Here is a 20690-nt window from a genome sequence, read left to right as displayed (position 1 = left end):
TGATCAGTAGTTGCTCCAAATGCTCTTCTGCTCTCAAGCTTACGAGAGGGGACATGAGTTTACTTTGTCTATGCAGCTAGGTTTAGGGCTTGTCACCAAGTGTCCACTTTTCAGAAGGACAGAGAGAGTAACCTAAAGAACATTTTTACATGGAGCACTGAAAATTAGTGACTAGATAGTATTTGTAGAGTAGAAATACTTTTGTACCATCCCTGAAGTGAATGTGCTGAATTTTGAACTCTTTCCCACCTTTAACTAGATGTTGTTTTCCATTTCATGCAAGTTATTTTGCTTTCTTTTAATAAATTATGGTATCTTGAGTAGATTCTTTTGCAAGAAGGTTTAGATTTAGATCAATACTCAAGTTTACACATCTGCCTTACTCTTTCTTGATTGCCACGTAAATGCACAATTTCTATAAAAACTTGTGTGTTCAAGATTTGGAGGTCTCCAAAGAAATACTGATGGAACAAAAAACATTTTGAGCTGCAACTGTAGACAAGCCTGCATTACTTGCTTTGGTGTTTCTTTATCACAATTGCTACAATTCTGTTGGTTAGGTTTGAAGCTTGGAAAGCAAGCTCTTATCAGCTGAGACACACCAGACTCCATTGTCACATGCTTTATGAATTCCCTAGTGCAGCATTTATACAGGCTTGACATGGAAGCCCAGCAAGGCAGCTGACATGAAACAGTGACTGAATGCTTACAGAAAAGGTGCTGTCTTGGAAAATTCTGAGAAACTTATACTGAGGCAGTGCTTTTATGTAATAACAAATCCTATTTTTAGGGAAACGTACTTCAACGGGGTTGCTAGTTCAGGCAGTGTGGCTGCTCTTTGGCCAGCAGCGTGTTGTGTTCCAGCAGTAACCAAGCTCATGTGTGTGCTTCACAGATGAACCAGCAAATGGCTGGAATGAACCTCAGCAGTTCCAGCAACACGATGGGCTTTGGCCAGCCCCCCAGCACAGCAGCAGGATGGACTGGAAGCTCCTCTGGTCAGACTCTCAGCACACAACTGTGGAAATGAAAGTTGCGATGGAGGTCGCGCCCAGAACAGCCACCTAACATTCCTTGTTGAAATTCATTTACTTTCGCTGTTCCTTCCATGTACATATTCTTTTTCTTTTTCCCCAGCTGTTCAGATGAAGAATATGACTGACTGACCGTGTTGTGGTCTATATTGATTTAAATTTGATGTAGTGAAAAGCAGATCAAGAATACATTTATACATCATTGGCAGCATTTTCATAAAATACATACGATTTCATAGACCATCTATTTAAGAAGCTGCTTAATGACATACTGATTTTTCCCCTCAGAATTCTAGATCAAATGTTTGCATATAAGGGATGTAGCTATCATGTTAGTAATATCCAAAAATATGAACCCCAACCCCCCCAAATTACCCAGTAATCCTGTAGAAGGTACTGTATGAACAAATGTTTAATCATATATAAATAGAATGTAAATGTATCACTGAGCAATGTTTTCTAGTGTATCAAACAAATTTTGTTTCATCATACATTTCACTGTGATGTTATTATGGTGTGCATAACAGGGAATATGATTATTGAACGAAAGATAAACCTGGATGTTACTGTAGTTCTACAAATCAATAGTTTATTCTTTTAAAAATGAGCATTTGATCCATCTGAGTTTCCTGTTATTAGGTATCCAGTGTGGCTCATGAGGCACGTAGACAGTATTAATGCTCAGAACTATCTACACAAGGTAACTCAATGCCAACATATATTTTTCCTTGCAGAGATATCCAGGTTTATGACAGTGATTGTGTTTACATTTTATGGTGCCTCGTAATGATAAAATGTTATTTCCCTATATTAAAAGGATAAATCCAGAAATGATGGTGAGTTTTTATTTCATTATTGTATGACCTATTTGACCACTATTTCTTCAAGAAGTCTACTTTTAATGAAGGAAAACATGTTCCATTTGGAGGATCCAGTTATGCAAATATTTAGATCAACAGTTTGTGATTTAAAATCAGTTTATAATCACACCATTAAGCTGGATAAATACAAAAAGTATATACATAAATGATGATTTTTTAAAATACTCCATTGCAGCCATGTTTCTGTTGATTGTTTTTACAATGTGGAAACAGCCTTACAACAAAGGTAGGTGTCAGTTTATTAAGAAGAGAGTACAGAAATGCATGCAAACAAGCTAGAACAAAGCACACCCACTTGATTTGCTTATTAGAGTATCTGACAGCTTCCTTTTGCTTCCACAGAAGTCCATCAGATGACTATTAAAAGGTCTCATGCAGAAGGAGACCTTTCTGACACATCCATTGTACTGAACATCCTGTGTAACTGTCTCCACATCATACCTCAATATTGACTGTGTCCAGGTGGTATTTTGGCTCATTAGCTAGGTTTACTTTTTCCGTTCGTGTGTGCCATACAAGAACCTATAAGAAACACTTGTGTTAATACAGTCACCTACAGAGGTGATTCGAAAGTTTTTTAGTAAGTGCAGAAATCAATACCTTTGTGCAGTTGTTGGCTTTTGGTTCCAGTTCCTCCACTGTTGTTATCTGCTTCAGGAAATCAGATTCTTGCATTCCTGGTTGAGAACCACGACGCTTGAACACGGCTTTTGGATGTGACAGAATCACTTGGAGACTGACAGCAAATCCTTGGAGAAAGGGGGGAAAAATGTTAGAAAAACCTTTAGGTTTTGTGCAAATTACACTTATGCCAAGAAATCTCCCATGGTTTTTTTTGGTTTTTTTTAAATGTGCAAATTTGATTGTATGGATAGACAATACTCTGTAGGGCTGTATTTCTTCCTCATCATGTGCCCTGAGGGAGCAATCAGATTTTTTTCAATTGCACTATGTTTTCAAAATGTATAAATTATTTCCCTTTCATGTACAGAATATATGCTTTTTGCCTGAAAAATCAAGAATTGCTAAGATCTTGGACTATCCCTCATTTCCACTTCTAATTAAGAAATAAAACTAATTTTAAGTAAAATAAAATATATGAATACTGTACAAACACTTGTAGGTTTAAAGGTGAGAGTCAAAAAAAGTTACAATATGTTACTTAGGTAACTGTGGTCTTTAGAGATTTTTAGCCACTATTGTTGATGAGAGACAAGCCATATTAGTGTTTTGCCTTGCAGACTGTGGAGTTCTTGTGGGTTTGTGAATCATTTTCATGATTGGTGTTCTGCAAGGCAGCCTGCACAGCACAACTAGAAGGACTTCACCAGTGCACATGGCTCTCTGCAGTGCATTTCTCTGATAACACATATTTGGTCCCTCAAAAGGAGATGACAAACTGGGAAATCACTGGTTTGAACAAACTTGCCCTTTCTGAAGCAGCTCTCAGGAATCTCCAATTTGCCATTATTTACAAAACTCCAGTTTTCATTCAGCAAGGTTCAGTCGTGTGTGCTTCTCTGACTCAAAACCTGACTGATGCACTTGTAAAGGAAAATAATTTTTGTAACTCCTTATGTCTGATTGCCAAGCCTACCAAAGAAATCCTTTTTCATCAGTTCAGAGTGGTTCCAGCTGTCCCTTGTAACAGCAGCAGTAACAGCTTCGACATCTATTCTGCAAAACAGCAAGAATGTTTAATTCTAAAGCCAGTATTAAATTTTTCTCATTTTTAAAGAATCATAACTTTCTATAATGAAATATAGATCTGTCTCCTTTTGACTAGAATTATCTTGCTACTTTATTTTCCTTGAAAGTCCCTGTGGCTTTTATAGGAGCCTTTCAAAGAGGAAAATATAAGGAAGCAATTACTGTATCACATGTAAAAAGGCACACTGAAACCACTTTTATCATGCTCTTGCTTGTAGCAAAGCACAGGAGACACCAGAAAGTGTGATTTGGGGTTTTCAGGGGTTTTTTAAAGTAAATATTTGGGTACTGCAGATGAGGACTAGAATTGAATGTAAACTGAGGTTCCAATTCACTGACAAGAGTTGAAGAAGGCATCATTAGCTTCATTCATTATATCCTGCCTAAGCTAAAGAACAGGTGTCTAAATGGAAAGGACTTGTCCACAACTTGCAGAGTACTCAGGGAATGAGAAACTTCCAGGAGGTGTGAGACTCTCTGGCTGTAACCTGTCCTTGCTCTGTGCTATGAAGCTTTGCAGCTCCTGCTCTGCAGACTGCAGCAATGCTGGGATCCAGCTGTTCTCTGCTGCAGCTGCTGGGTTTAGGGAAGCAGTGCCAGGGAAGGACTGGTAGTTTGGACTCCTCTTCCCCTAGGTAGAGGTTTGTCTTCAGCAGGCAACAGGCCTTTACTGCTTCATCTGTCTTGTAGCCTGGCTGTGAAGGAGAACAAGGTGGGCTCCATCTGAGTGCTGTTTGTAGCCAAGTGCAAGCACTTGTGAAGAGCCAAGGTTGAGCATTTCAGTTCACTCAGCAAGAGAGAGCTGCAGAATAAGCAATGTAAATTAATTTTTTAAGCTGGTCATCCATGAAGGAGGAATTGAAGTAAACACCAAAATTACTGTAGTGTCCTAGCTTTTAGAGCGGTGACTGAATCCATTGTAAGCAGAAGCAACACGTTTTTTTTGCTGCTTATCTTGGCATGTCCCAGCTTGGCTCCCTGGCCTCCACAGCCCATACTTATTCATGTTCAATCCTCCCAGGTTCTCTGTTGCAAAGCTTGCTCCTCTGCTGAGAAAACTGCAGTCAGTTCTGAGAATGGATTTCTCCTATGGACAGGTCTCCAGATGTGTCACAGGTGTCCTTTTTGCCATGCTGCTGCAAAACACCATGCTAGGTCCCTTTTGTTTTCAGGCATTAATAGAAGTCAAATTACTAAACTGAGTGTTGTGTATGGCAAGGACATGGACCACTGTGCAATGACTGGACTGAGGTTTGTTTCCTTGGCCAGTGGTCATTGTCTTTGCTTCTTAAAAGAACCCAATAAAGCAGCAGCTTGAAGAGCTAAAACAATTCAAGATGACTTATCTCCTGGCTCTCTAGCTCTTCAGCTCTGCTTTGTAATTGCTTTAATTTTACATGTATGACATTTTGTATTTATGTAGATAGACTTTGGGTGCACTTGAGGAAAAACCATTTTCTAGTGACAACTTTCAGTTGATTTGTTATCATAGATGGATGATTTTTGGCATCAAAAAGAAAGGAGATAGCTCAGGTTTTGACCAGACTGGCACTAGTTATTTCTCTCACTAATGATCCTGTGGTAATAGATGAAAATAAACTTATTTTTAATTCTGTCCCCAAGAGGGGTTTAATCTGGGATTACTGACCCCAGCATAGCATAACTGAACAGTGCTACACACATATAATTATTTTCTTAACCATTATTCCTACAAGGTTATATAGATTGAAATGCCATGTGACAATTTCATAGCTGAAGGGGGTTTCTTGTTTTGTTGGGGTTTTTTTAATGCAAGGCTGTCAATGAAATCTAATTGGCTGTAGAGTCACCTAGATAAGAATTAATTTGTTGGAGCAGAAGATACCTGGGAGACATGGCAAAGATTACATTCATGCTTCTTTATACGGAAGCTGTTTCGGTTAATTCCCACCTTGACTTGTTAGATCAATGGATTCTGTGAAAAGGCAGAACCATTTTTCTTCATCCGGTTAGACTGAGATGGTCTTTAAAGATTTTGTTGCTGTGATTAATGCCTTTGCTTGCTGAAGGCTCTAGACAGGATAGTAGCTGAAGGCAAGCTAGAAACTGAGAGTGTTTATCATTTCCAGAGTGTATAAATGCTAATGCTCAGAGCTGATGTTGAAAGAGATACACCCGTTTCCTTACAGTTCAAGGTGCTGCCTTTGGATTACTGAAAGTGCCACAGTTTGGGCTCCACATCTTACAAACAGCTTCTCCCCATGACATATAGGCTTGGGTTGCAATACGGCACAGGGGCTCAACCAGGAGTCTTTATAAATCATACCAAAGGCATCTGCTGCCAGTTAATTTACTATGAAAGAGGCTCTCTATTTGAAACTCAGCAACATTTGAAACAGTTGTTACCCTTAGATGGAGAGGTGGTCTTGGGGGTTTTTGATTTTGGTGTCTGCCACAGCCACTCAAAATCTTTTGAGGTTCTGGATCCCAGCAGTGGCTCTTTCAGAATGAGGCAAAATATGTTTTTGACAGTGTGACACTGCCATGTTTTGCAGTGTCACCAGACTAGTGTTTTTCTCAGAGAACCATAAAAAAGATGAGATGTACTAAAGACCTCATATTATGGCAAAATTAAAACAAACAAACAAAAAGGTTACTCAGGCCCTAGCAGAGGGACTTAGGGCACTGGATGAGCTCTGGATCACAAGTCCAAAATCTGCCCCAGTGATTCACAGGCATAGATCCCTATGACCGAAGGAAGCAGCTCCTGAAATGCTAAGTAGAGAACAGACCTGTTTTCTTTGACTTAACAGTATTTTTACCAGCCTACACAGCATCCATTTCTCTCATTGCTGAAATTAAAAATGTAATTTACTTTTTCAGTTATTTTTGAAGACTAATAAAAGTTCTCTCACAAAGCAGCTCCTTGTTTGAGGATCTGCAATCACTTCCTATACTCTCAGTGCCTGTCTTTGCCTCTATAACCCTCCCTTCCATGGCTTTGATCCAAGTAGGAGCTGATTACATTCCTAATGGAGCTGCTTTTGCCTCATGCCAGTGCTTCAGCCAACAACTGCAAAGTGTAAACAATGACTTGTGAACTTTCCATCCATGTCTTCATATCTGGGTTAGCATCCCTTGGCCAATGTTGTGTAATGGCTTTCTGCCTGCTGCTAATGAATGATGAACCATGCAATCACCCTTATAATGCCCTTAAGTAACCACTTCTACAACATAGTATCCATATACTTACCTGTACCATATACCACAGTCCTCAACACGCTACACAGTGGAGCAATTGACGTACCTAGTTTTCCCGAGTAATCCGTCTACTTGGATGCTAAAATATTTATTCTCATGCTAGATGATAATATTAACTTGAAATGCTTCCACAGTACAGAAAAAATATCACCTGTTGGTGTTTCTATCTCTGAGGTGTTAACAACTGTTAGTTCTCCTATTACTCTTTTTAACCGATTAGACTGTACTTATTTTTCATCAAACATTTCAATTCATATAAAAATACTCAAGATGAGAAAGCACTGTCCTTTTCCCACTCACAAAACATAAGGGTTTCAGAAAAAAAGAAAATGGGTGGCTATTTTTACCTTGTTCTTGCCCTCATTTCTCTACTTCTCCCTTTCCCGCTCTTTCCTGAACACAGACCACGCTTAAGTGCAAATGTATCATTTGCTGGGAAACCAACTGTTGCTGCATCAGAAATCTGACCTCTGCACAGTGGTGATTCATGTAGCAGTTGTGAATATGTACAAAATATTGTTGGACTAGCAGCAAAACAGAGCTTTATGCTGTGCCAACCTCACAGTAGAAGGTTGATTAGATCCATTTTGAAGCTTTTCTGCCTTCATCTACTAAGCTCTAGCTGTCAGTGATTTTTCCCCTAAGTCCAGTGTTTCAAACTATATCTATCTACAATTATCACAGCCATTTCAAATAACCAATAAAAAAAATGAATAATTTCATTATAAAGTAGCATTTTACAACATGAGATCTAAGAAAAGTGTACATTTATAGAATAGTTTTGGTTGGAAAAGACCTTTTAAGATCATCAAGTCCAACTGTAATCCCAGCACTGCCAAGTCCACCACTAAACCATGTCCCTAAGCACCACATCTACACAGCTTTTAAATAGTACCAGGGGTGGTGACTCCACCACTTGCCTAGGCATACTGTGCCAGTGCTTGACAACCCTTTCAATGAAGAAATTTTTCCTAATATTCAATCTAAACCTCCCCAGCAGAGCTTGAGGCCATTTCCTCTTGTTCTATTGCTTGTTACCTGGGAAGAGACCAGGCCCCACTTCACTACAACCTCCTGCAGGTAGCTGCAGGAAGCAATCAGCTCTCCCCCTCAGACTCCTTTTCTCCAGACTATACAACCCCATTTCCCTCAGCTGCTCCTTTTTAAGACTTGCTCTCCAGACCATCCAACCACTTGGCTGTCCTTCTCTGGACTCATTCCAGCACCAAAATCTCCTTCGTGTAGCAGTGCAGCCCAAAACTGAACACTGCACTTCAGGTGTGGCCCCACTGGTGCCAAGTACAGGGGGACAATCACTTCCCTGCTCCTGCTGGCCACACTATTCCTGATGCAAGCCAGGATGCTGATGGCCTTCTCGGTCACCTGGGCACACTGCTGGCTCATATTCAGCTGGCTGTCAACCAGCACCCCCAGGTCCTTTTCCACATGGCAGCTTTCAAGCCAAACTTCCCCAAGCCTGTAGCATCACAAACTGCCTGGTAGAGACTGATGACACAATTAAAGACAGGATCTCCTTGAAAAAATTAATTGGATGGATTAATTAACTTGTTTCAGACAAACAATCCGTACAACATAAAAGCCAAGTTGCCCCATAAAATTAAAAAAGTGAGAGTAAGTTCAGATATCAGCAAAGAGCAACTTAATGAGATGAGGTGTGCAAGCTAAGACTTCCAGGACACTTAGTGCTGAAGTGCTATGCACAGCAGCTGCACTGCAGGAGCTTAAAAAACTGCTTACGTTCCTGTCCAACTCATAAAAAACCAGCAGAACAGTTACGAGAAACATTCACACGTGAAATGTGGTACTTACCTGCCATGTCAATAGCAAAGGGCCTGTCAGCTCTCCAGCCAGTGTACCAGCCAACCACTTTGCCGTTCTCCACCACCGGGCGCTCGTAGCGTCGTCCTCCCACCAGCCCCACGGGCCACACGGACACCTTGCGGGTTGTGCGCATCTGCAAGAGGCAGGCACGGCGTCACTGCACGTACGTTTCCCAGCAGGCTTTTTTGGTAACTCTTAGTGGAAAGCCTACACATTAATCACAGAGACTAGGTATTTAACAGCAATTCTAGCTTGCAGATTTCAGCCCAGCAGAGTAAGCATCTGAAAGCTGCATCTGCCCACTCATTTTCTGTGAAATCACCGGCTCTCTACCCTGTAGACACCACAATCCTACTGAAAATACCCTATTCGTATTATTTTTTTGGAACAAAAAATTTTAAAGCCATGAAAAAACAGTATTTGTTTTCTTGTTTGTTTGGCTTTCAAAGGTGTACTGGATCTTTTTTATCTCCAAGACTGTAGCACTGTTGCAGTAGGTTTATTTCTATAGACTGCTTACAATCTGTACAAGCCCAGCGAGAGAGGATATTATAATAATTATTAACAAATACACATTTGAGACAAGTACAATTAGTTTGAGACTGGTAGCAAATACACTTGAGTACAGGAAATTGCAATACACAACTCTTCCACTACCACTTTTGTACAACAGATGCAGCTCAGATCTATTCAAGGCTCACAGAAAATGATTAAGTTTGGGCTAAGCCTTCTAGCTTCTACATTCTCTCTCAAAAATCTCTACTAAGTTTCTGAGAAGGACAGAAAGCAGGTTGGGCAGGATGCTGCTTCTGGTTTGTGTATCAGTAACAGGAGTTTTCCCCACTAATGTAAATGTAACGAAATGTACTTCTGGAAATGCAATCCTCATCTAACCTAGAGGGATCTACAGATACTAAAAAATTACTCCTTATTTAGCAAAAAGTGGGCATGAATGGAATTCAGTTCACTGGTTAGTAAACAGGAGTAAACAGAAGTTTACCGCAGGAAACAAGAGATAACATGACACAAACCTGATGTCCTGCTCCCCATGGGAAAAATCACTGACAGTCTGGTGTGAGAACTTGAGAAGATGAGTGCACAGACACAGCAACTTGCACAATTTCACCACACCAATGCAAAAGCCATTGTTTTAACTACTGTACTTAAATATGGTCCTATTTATGCAAGTATTAAACTATTTCAGTGTAAGCCTGGCTTAATCTGATAATTTTTTAAAACAACCCTTTGTCTTTAGCATAGCTGAGGCCTATTCCTGAGGGAAAGGTTATCCCTTTCTCCTTCCAAGCACTCCTCCTAGCAAAACCAAACAGTTTTACGTATTTTAACTGCAGTCCTCCATAGATGGATGTTCAAGTAAAAGACAACCTTGGTTAAATATTAAACACTTCCCTCTAATTCTGGCAAGGTGAAAGATCCATCATGCATATCATCTAGACTCCCAGGAGACGCACCAGAAAAAACAAAGACGTCACGTCACTCTGGTTCACATTTCTAAGCTAGAAGCACTAGCAGATTCTTAGGATAACTTTCACATAGGGAAGCCATTAAAAACATATTTTAAAATCCACAAATGTGTGTGTACACACAGAAGAGAGGCATGCACCTTCCATCCCTCCAATTCTTTAAGTTTAGCAAAAATTTCTTACTTCCACCCTAAGAACTGCAGCAGCGAGTCAGACGATTCCACTCAGCAGCAGCAGCAGCTCATACTGGGTAAGAACATGGTCTGTGTACAATTGGCAATATAATGATCTATCTTGATAAGGGTTCTATACAAACCATTGACTGATTTTGAGTGAGAGACTGCCATGGACATCTCTAAAGGTTACTATTAAACGTGTTTGTAACTGTTCTTCCTGCTTAAGATTATTTTTCCAATCTCTCTCACACCTCCATTTAGAAAACGCAGAGTTAGCAATTAACTATTTGGATATGGAAATCTGTCAAACCTTCTCAGGAAGGTCTTTTAGCTCTGGTTTTAATGACACATCCCTTTCACAAATTTTTCTAAGCGTCTTTATATTAACATCCAAGCACATCAGACCAGCACACAGGGCATCATCCTGTTGGACTTGTCTACAAAGGCAGGTTTCCAATAGATTTCCAAGAGCACAACCAAGCCACGTACATCCTACTGTGCTACACCAGTATTAACCACAGAATGAACAGAGCCGCTCACCTTTTTGTGCTGCCATTAATATCTTCTGGAGGGTATGGATACCTGAACAAATTACCAGTGCTCTGATTGACAGCATTTTAGCAACCCTGTGCCAACTGCCTGTACCTACAGTAAAGACAGGACAGTAGGTAGGACAAACTTGTCAATGAAAAGTACTGTACTGATCTCATCAAACCAGAATGAAACTACCCAAGACGTTCAATTATTACAGTGTTGGGTCCATCTCAGTGTCTATGAGTTGAGTCAGTACAGCCCTCACACATCAGAAATAAGTAACCCTTTACAGAGTTCTTTATTTTGTCCTTGGGTTATTTATTTATTCTCACAGGTTACATTTTTTGAGAATAAACTAAGCAAGTGTCAATAATACTGCAATCCTTTTAAGAACAAACAGAGAGTACATGTAAACCAGTATTTATCTTACAACCTTGGGATGTGCCAGGCAGATGAATGTATGAATATTTCTTCTAATTGTCTGAGAACAGCATTACTGCATTTAACATACTGATACATTAAGGCTGCATTTATGAATGATGGGGAGAAAGCTATCACTTGGGATTAAAAGGCCAGCTTGCATCTGAAATTTGATGCTGCTAGTTATTGAGACTCATAAACGGGATTCAAAAACATGTTAATTCTAAATAGCTTTATCCCACTGGGTTAAACAACTGCCAAAATCCTCTAATTTACAAACAGCTTTCCAAATTACTCTTCTCTCAGTACTTTTAATGTCCAGTAGCACATGCTGTCTTAATACTCAGCATTTTAAATCCTAGTAGCTTACATGAGTGTTATTCATCTTACTTACACTTAACTCTCTGTAAGTTAGGCATCTGGTCTATCCTAGTTAGATTTCTGTAGTTAATGAACAGCAATAGGAACCAACTGGTGGGGTTCACCTTGCCTGGCTTAATCAGCTATCTGAAGGTAGGATGAATCTCCCTCTCGAAATACTTCTGTGCTCCAGTGAGTTTTTGATTATTTCAAAAGGGATCTTGGGCACAGGAGGAGAGCGATGTACTGGATGGGGGAAGATGAGAAAAGGATGATAGAACAAATCCAAATGAAGCAGGGGAGTCACAACTGGGAAGGAGTGGGCAAGGAAACAACAGGACAGAGGAGTTAACGACTGACCGAAGAAATCCCAGTGAGGTGATGGGCATACAACAGTAAACACAAGAGCAACAGAGGAAGCACTAAAGCTTAACAAGTGAAAATGCAGAAAATGTAGCCAAGTAATGAAAGAGATAATGATAAAAGCACTGCCAAAAATAGCATCTCATTAGTCAATCAAGAAAAGCAGCTTAATGAGATGCACCCGACTGATGGATAGGGAAGATACCAAGCCAATAACAAAATATAAAACCCCAAGGGGATTGAAGGCAGATGACAGAGGGAAACATGGCCATACTTCCTGCAGTGAAAAGGCTTCCAGGCTGGAACAACCATCCTAGTGTTTTTGCAGCATGATGTTGATGCATTTCTACTTGGGATTACAAGCTCTCAGCAAACACAAACCTGGCTGCCTCACATGGTATGCTTTTTTCCTCCTCCAGTTCTCTCTCATTTCAACTCCTGTGTACTGCTCAGGCTACAGGTTACCATCCAGGCTCTCTCTCCACCTCCTCCACCCCCCATTCCAGTGAGACTCAAGCAGATTTCTATGCAAAATTCTGATTTATTATTACTAAAGACAAGATATCTAGAGCTCCTTGACTACACCACTTCCACAGGGGAAAATGTTACAGGTTAAAGCACAAGCACAACCAGGTTCCCTATCAGTTCTCAGACAGGCATCCTGCATTACTCACAAGGCATTTAAAGCCAAATTTTGCTTCAACAGATTTTTACGTGACCACACTCCAAGCCAGAAGGACAGCTCAGCTGCAGTGAAGCTATGCCTGTTTACTTGAGCATTACATGGATCCTCTGCCCCTACTTACCACTACTTCAAAGGAGGTACTGAGTCATAGAAGATCTGTGCTGCTGGTTGTTCTGCTTCAGGGACTGTGATGCCTAGCAGATAGTAACATCCAAAAGCAAGATAGTTTTCAGAAAACTTGACAGTAAAATGTATGTCTCCATGTAAAAACTTCTGGGAAGGGTCTATAAATTAAAAAACCCTGTCAGTTACTGCTCTAGCCTGCTTAACAAGTCTCACAAGTGATCTGGTTGAGTACTCCACCATTCTCACTATTAGAAAGCTTTTTTCCAAACATCTGCCTTAAACCTCCTCTGCTAGATTCATACCCAATCTACACTGCAGAGGGAGGATATATTAATCCCCCATTTTCTCAAGCAATATTTTACAAATTGGATGTATGATTAATGCTTCTAAATTATGCCAGCATCCTTGGGCACAAATGTCAATATTGCTTCCCTACAGAAAACTACTAAATTTAACTCAAGTCGTTAGAAGCCTATTTCCCTGGATTGGGAAGACTTCCAAAACATTTGCCATTCATGTCTCTTTTTTTGCCCTTCCTCTTATTAATTCTTCTTCTCATCTTTCTTTCTGTTATTCTACTAGTTTGAGCTCATGGTACCTCTGAAAAGCTGCTGATCATTCATACTAATATTATAGAAAGAGCATCAGTTTCACAGGTAAAAACAAAAAACCTGATGCCAAAGCACAGAAATAGACAAGTGATTGACACTTTGTAGCCCAGAGTCCCTCACTTAGATAAATCTGTTTCAAGTAGCTTTTTTTTGTCATTGTTGCCTCTAATTTTTCAGCTGTTTCATTGCTACTCTACCAGTCTTTTCTAAACGAACTTCTTTAGCATAGGTATTAAATGTCTCCATGCCAGGGGAATGTCAGTGTGCATTTAAAATCTGTCATGTATTCTTAAATAATTTACATACTAGAAAGGTATTTAATGCACTGCTAACTCATATTTAGATATTTTTTATTATACAGAAAATATCTAATGACAGCCAGCTAATATTTAATTCTGTCTAGACTACTGAATGTTATTTTCAAGAACAGAGCAAAAATTTCATTTTTCCAGCCAACTCCAAGAGATACAATAAAAGATCTCCATGTTTTCAAAGATAAACAGATTCACTTATACTACTTCTAAAACTTTTGCATAAATAAATCCATTAAAAATACACAGAAGTTAACTTAATACAGTGTATAAAGATTAAGACAGCTATGTGAAAGTTATTGAAAGTGTGCTAACCCTTCCCTAGTCAAAGCTGGAATAAATACTAAATATTCACCTCTGTAATGTCTTTTTTGAGTTTCTCCCACACATTTTATAAAGATGATGGGAAAACTGAAGCCTGCGTGACAAGCAATGTCACGCAAGTATTTCTGTTCTCTATTTAATAAGAACTATTTCCTTTTTCAGGCTATAAACTGTTAACAGCCATTACAGTATCTGCTGCCTACATACCTTTTGGGAGAGTGAAGGGCAGAGGAAAAGAAAACGTTTTCAGTCTGAATCATTCACACAACTTGCCCCCTGCTCTGCAGTGTTGCCGTGAAAATGCCCAGAGTTGGACAGCCCTAACCTTCAGTGAGGTCACATCCATTAGCCAAGACAAAATGTCCCCTATTTTCCCTCTGCTCTTCATGAATCTTTGTTTCCATCTGGCTGATTTGAGGATGATCCTACCTGGGCAATTTAGACCATTACAAAAGCAATAGCTTCAAAATATCAGGGAATTTTTCTTTAATCTGATGCATAAGTTACTCCTGCAAAGAATGATCCAGCTGGACTGTCCTCTTCACTGATCAGATTCTTACCTTCTCTCTTGCTCCATGTATCTTGCGTTACCTGTAAAGACCACCTTAACTTCAGGAGAAGGGGTTGAGCTCTCTTTCCTCCTACCTCCTTTCCATCTTCAGCTCTACAATCATAGTCAGGACACTCTTGTGCAGGCCACAGCTACAGCAAATTGAATTCTGGTCCCCAGTTCAGTAGGTAAGGTGTCTACCTGCTACTGTATTAAATAAGAGTTTTGGAGTTTTTTCCTTTGAAATGACAATTAGTGCTGTGATTTATTTTCTGCAAGGTTGTATTCAGATCACACTTTATAGCATGGATCCACATACAACCCAGACAGGAATCTTTAAAGATCAATGCATTTCTGAAGGCGGCAATCTCACTTTCTCACAAACGTTGAAGGCCTTTATTCCTGTTCTTTGTATTCCTTAAGCAGCTCATCCCTCACCCTCAGAGGGTTCAGGGAAGTCTGCATGTGAAGAGTTAAGGGAAGTGGAACTTAGCTATGTCTATCTTCATTTTCCAGTACTTAGGCTAATCTTGTTTTTAAAATATCTCTATGAAAGTGGAATGCCAGATTTATCTATGGTTTTCTTTCTGGAAGTCTAAAAATATGAAATTGGCAGTTGCTAGGCATCAGTCACAATAATGCAATAACCTGCATTCAGGAATAAGATGAAGCACAAATGTATCAGAAACTGTAACAGAGTCACTCCAAAAAGAATAGACTATAATAAAAAATAGTTATGATGATTCATGTAGAAACACCTCTAAAGCCTATAAAATACAGTAGCTGGAATTTCAGGCCTCTCAATGGCTTTGTTATGAACACAGGCTGATGTTCAACTGATAAAAGATACTTTCAGAAAGGATACTGCTTTGAGGTGTGTTTTTTTTAATGGACAGATGCAGATGGATACCTCCAGGTAAACAAATCTGAGCAGAAAATCTAATTATCTTTTGAGGTCTGAATCCCAAAATAATAAATGACAAAACACAATATGCCAGAACCACCAGTATTAAAGTAAAAGCATGATTTTTCATCTGACCACCATTATACTCTCAAGTGGAAAGAGCTGGGAATTACTTAAAGACCACACCTTCACTACTGGAAATATTTCTTCACCACTGCTACAGCCCCACTTAGTACTCTAAAGAATTTCACAATCACTGAACCAATTGGTCCTTCCCACAAAGCCTTTCCAGGTAAGCTGAGCCTTTCCTAATATAACACCCAGCTGAACCAATGCAGTATACACTGTAGCAGTAGAAAGACAAACCAAGCTCTCCACCTTATTCTGAAGTGACAACTAAACCTGCTCAGACTGACCAGTTTGACTTCGAGGACTTTGTTTTGCCAGTCAAAAACTAAGCTATACACTCACATGCCATAATACATTTTTGGAAAAGAGACAACTATGAACAGCACCAGAAGATTCCAGATTAGCTACAGATGGTGACATTTTCCAGCAAAACACTACTGTAAACTGGGTTGGTTTGTCTTTTTTTTTCCTGATTTCCATGAAACATTTTCTTCAGGTCAGCTCAAGCCATATCAAATATAAGGTACTCATTCCTAGTAGTTCCAGACAGAAGTACTCCTGGACAGAGATCAGAACCTCCCCATCAAAAGCTCTCAGAAGTATCCCAAAGCATCTCATGTCAAAGCACACTCCCTTTTGACCCTGCCCTCATGGTTTATATGCCTCCGCTCGCAGTAAAGCCTTTTGCTTTGTTAAAAAGGCTCAGTCTTCTTTAAGGACACCAGGGAAACCCACAGCAAAGTAGCTACCTTGAACATAATCCTGCACTGACGTGCAGCTTGCTAGCATGCCTTCTCCTCTGTAGCAACGCTTTTTTGACCTCTGAACACATCCCTAATGCTAATGCTTCTCTCATGTTGGTTTTACAGTCCTAACTAGCACTACCACCCACCCCTCACTGCTGTTACTGACTCAGAAGAAAGCTATTACACAGCACACCTACTGTTTGCAGATGACACCAAGCCAAGCAGTGCAGCTGACATGCATGAGGGACAGGATGCCGTCCAGAGGGACCTGGACAAGCTCAAGAACTTGGCCCATGTAAACCTCATTAAGTTCAACATGGCCAAGTGCAAGGTCCTGCACCTGTGTCAGGACAAGCCCTGGTATCAATACAGATTGGGGTTGAAGGGATTGAGAGCAGCCCTGAGGAGGACTTAGGGGTCTTGGTGGATGAGAAGCTAGACATGAGCTGGAAATGAGCACTTGCAGCCTAGAAAACCAACTCCAACTCCAACCCCATCTCCTCTGATCTTGTGAGACCCCACCAGCAGTACTGCATCCAACTCTGGAGTCCTCAGCACAGGAAGGACATTAAGCTGTTGGAGAAGGTCCAAAGAAGGGCCACAAAAACAATCAGAGGGCTGGAGCACCTCCCGTTCCCAGACAGCTGGGATTGTTCAGCCTGGAGAAAAGACTCCATGGAGACCTTATAGCAGCCTCCCAATACTTAAAGGGGGCTTACAAGGAAGATGGGAACAAACTTTTTAGAAGGATCTGTAGTGATAGGAAATGGGATAATGGTTTTAAGCTAAGAGAGGGTAGATTTAGACTCGATATAAGGAAGAAATTCTTCACAATGAGAGTGGTAAAAGAGTGGAACAGGTTGCCCAGAGAGGTGGTAGGTAACCCATTTCCAGAAAAATTGAAGATTATGTTGAACAAGGCTCTGACCAACCTGATCTGGTTGAACATGTCCCTGCTCACTCCACAGGGGTTGGACTAGATGACCTTTAAAGAGCCCCTCCAACCAAGACTATTCTGTGGCTTCATTTCATAAGCCAGCAAATGCACACATCTGCTGGTGGGCAGATGCTAGCAGACACTGCTGCTGGCAGTTTGGGACCCACATGTCCGTGGAACTGCACCAGTGACATACTGAAGGTCACCCAGCTAGCACAGGATGGTAGAAGGAACAGAATTCAGATCTTCTGTCCCCACTATACTACAATTTAGCAGACCTTCTTTGGGATTTTGAAACTGCAGGTCTGGAGGATTGTTCCTGGCAGAGTAACAAACTGAAAAAAACCAAACCTCTCTTGACTGAAAAGACAACTGCTGGCTCTCTCCAAACACAACCTCACATTTGTTGTAAAGGCACATCCCTTTGGCAAAGCACATCCCGTTAATTTTGCCAAGGCAACAAGGCACTCCCCATGTCACTACCAGTAGCATCCCAGAGACCTTACATACATCTTATTAGTGACCCCAGAAAAGAGGCATGGGAACTTGCAGTGATAACTGAAGCAAAAGCTCTTTCTCCACTCCTGTAACAACCACCACACTTCACAGAGGAAACTCATTTGTGTACATGTTTGCCTGCAAACACCAGGCTCAGAATAAACACCTCTTGCCCAGCAGCTGAACCCTGGTGAAAGGGAAGTCTTAGGACTTAGTCTCTGCATGCTGGAAATCACCATTCTTGTTAGCAAAAGAAAACACAGATTGCAAGTTGTGCTCGCAATTTTCAAGGTTAATCCTCCAGACAGATTTATCCTCTTGCTTTCCTGCATTTCCTAGCTGATTAGAAAGGTAATTTCTACCCTTTTGTTTCACCATTCACAGCAACTAGAAGAAAAATAAAGGATAAAAGAATAAACCTGACTCGACCCCTTTTCAGTAGCTGTGATATGCCTACCAATACTGTTTCTTTAGCTTGTCCCTAAAGTTTTACTAACAATAACAAAAGAGGTAAGTCTCCAAATATCTTCCTTCCCCACACTACTCATTGTGGCATTTTCTGTATCAATGTATGGACTCCCTAATATTGAATCAGATTAGTTTTATATCCCAGAGCAGAGGTGAATCCTCCCATCACATCAAAGATTGGTAGGTAGAATTACTCTGCATTATAATGCGCTAATCACAGCCAGGAGATTTTAAGAAAATCAATTACAACAAAGGTTTAGCCTCCAGGCAAAGGTCTTCAAATTAGCAGCTTCGATGCTGAATGCCAAACAGGCAATGGAAGTAGGGCACCCCAGCTGAATGGGCACCCTGCACCTGCCCACACACTGGAAATGGAAAGGGAAGCATTGCCAATCGAAACACAAACGAACACAAGCATCTATGAAATAACTTGCTCTAGGGAATCCCATGTGCTTCTTATTTTTGTGTACCACGTTAATTTTAACCTACTGACTGTAAGGCATCTGAGGAAGAACAACGCTTCCAAAGTGCAGGATACGGATGCACAACGCTGAAACACCCCTCCTTCCTGCCAGGAATCCAGAAACTCTCTCCCAAGCGCCTGCCAATTCCCACCGGAAAGCAGCAAAGCCCTTCACCAAGGGGCTGCAAGAAAGACAAAACAGGTCCCTTCACAAAAGAAACTCCTGAAAGGGTGTTTAGTCACGACACAAATGATTTGCTGCTTTTAAGAGCAAAAGGCTTCAAAAAGACTGGCCAACTCCAGGCGAAGGAGCCGGCTCTGGATTAATTCATTCGCGCCAAGAAAAAAAACCAACTCTGCAGGACTGCGACTCTTGAGGCGAGTTTGCCCTGCGGGGAGAAGGACGCAGCCTGAGAAGCGGAGCATCAAAGAGCCCTCTTCATCCCAGTTTTAACACCAACATAGGAAAACCTGTGTTTCCTATAAACCTTAAACTATAAATCCTATAAACCTTAAACTTGCCTCGCTCGGCAGCAAAACGAGACCACAGCCGTAACAAGTTGGGGGGGGAGGGAGGCACAAGAAACTGTTAAAACCAAGAGAACGGGGTGGTCACACGCAGGCAGCGGCGGGAGCGCGGGCGAGGGACGGGCGCTGCGAGGTGCCGGGGCTGGACCCCTCCGTGCCCGGGTTCCGGGCGAGGGACACCGAGCGGGGACGGGGAACGGCCCCGGGCAGCGAGGGGGGCCGGGCGGAGGCCTGAGGGGGCGAGGAGAGGCGGGAAGCGCCGGCAGCTGCGGGGAGGCACGGCGGGAAGAGGCAGCTGCCTGAGGGGAGGAGAGAGAAGAAGCTGCGGACGCAGGGCGCTTGAGGAGGCGTGAGGCCGGCGCCGGAGGGAAAGCGAGGAGAGGCGGGAAGCGGCAGGTGCCCGAGGGGAGGCGAAGCGCCCGCCCGAGGTGGGCGAGGAGAGGCGGGCAGCGGCGGGCGCCCGCCGGGAGGCCGGCAGCAGAGGGTCGCGGCCGCGCCCACGCCCCCCTCCCCGCACGCACCTCCTGGAAGAGCTCCAGGCTGTAAGTGTTGTCGTCGTCGGCGAAGAAGAGCACGCCGGGCTGGGGGGGCGGCAGGTGCTGGTGCCGCTGCCGCAGCCAGGCCAGGCCGGCGTTGCGCTGCTCGGTGGCGCGGGGCAGCCCCGGCCGCTTGTAGCGGCGCGGCGTGGGGACGTGGAGGTGCGTGCAGGGCAGCCCGGCGCCCGCCACGAAGCGGCTCACCAGCTCGCTGCGCGCTGCCGCGTCCTCCACCAGGATCCAGTGGAGCCGCGACACCTGCCGGAAGGTGTTGGCCAGGCGGGTCAGCTCGGCCTTCTGCACCGGGCGGCTGTAGGTGGGCGTGATGGCATAGATGGTGGGCAGCGCCGCCTCGGGCCGCCGTGGGGCGGGAGCCCGCTCCGCCGCCGGCCGGGGACCCCCGGCCCCGCCGCGAGGGGCCAGGGCGGGCAGCGGCGCCCGGCTGCTGTCGATGTCCAGCACGATGATGACGATGAGCACCCAGGGCAGCAGCAGGAGAAAGCGGCTGAAGAGCAGGGACTTCATCCTGCCCCCGGCGCCGTCCCGCCCCTCAGCGCCGCCCCATGGACGGGCGCGGCGGCGGAGCTCAGCGCATGGCGCGGCGGGACCGAGGGGCTGGCGCGGCGGGGCGGCCGGGGAGCGCGGCGTTCCCTCCCGCAGGCGCGGGGAGCCGCCGGCGGGGCGGGTCGGGTCGGGGTGCCCTGCGGGGCAGGTGCCCGGCCCCGCTCCCGTCTCTATTCCGCGAGCGGCCGCCCTTCCTCCTTCACCCGCAGCATCGCCGGGCCGGGGGGCGCCGCGCCGTCGTGGCCGGGGCTCAGCGGGGGGCTCTG

The 20690-nt window shown here is 43.0% G+C and overlaps 2 protein-coding genes across 3 annotated transcripts in view; one reads left to right on the top strand and one right to left on the bottom strand.

Moving 5' to 3' along the window:
• SMAP1 (small ArfGAP 1) overlaps positions 1 to 1865 on the top strand; it is an 87908-nt gene extending 86043 nt beyond the window's left edge. For both annotated transcript variants that reach the window (XM_051613495.1, XM_051613494.1), the window contains one exon: positions 896 to 1865. In XM_051613495.1, the coding sequence (XP_051469455.1) occupies positions 896 to 1030 (135 nt within the window). In that variant the 3' untranslated portion in view covers positions 1031 to 1865. The remainder of the gene's footprint in view (positions 1 to 895) is intronic.
• On the bottom strand, positions 1866 to 20385 carry B3GAT2 (beta-1,3-glucuronyltransferase 2). The gene is made up of 4 exons (XM_051613496.1): positions 19846 to 20385; positions 8696 to 8840; positions 2516 to 2664; positions 1866 to 2437 (listed from the first exon to the last, which is right to left on the bottom strand). Exons 1-4 carry the CDS (start codon positions 20383 to 20385, stop codon positions 2351 to 2353), a joined length of 921 nt encoding a protein of 306 aa, XP_051469456.1. The 3' UTR covers positions 1866 to 2350.
• Positions 20386 to 20690: the final 305 nt, after the last annotated feature.

This window comes from Apus apus, chromosome 3 (assembly GCF_020740795.1).
Source record: "Apus apus isolate bApuApu2 chromosome 3, bApuApu2.pri.cur, whole genome shotgun sequence".
In the NCBI taxonomy this organism is placed as follows: domain Eukaryota; kingdom Metazoa; phylum Chordata; class Aves; order Apodiformes; family Apodidae; genus Apus; species Apus apus.
This window is presented reverse-complemented; position numbering and strand designations above follow the sequence as displayed.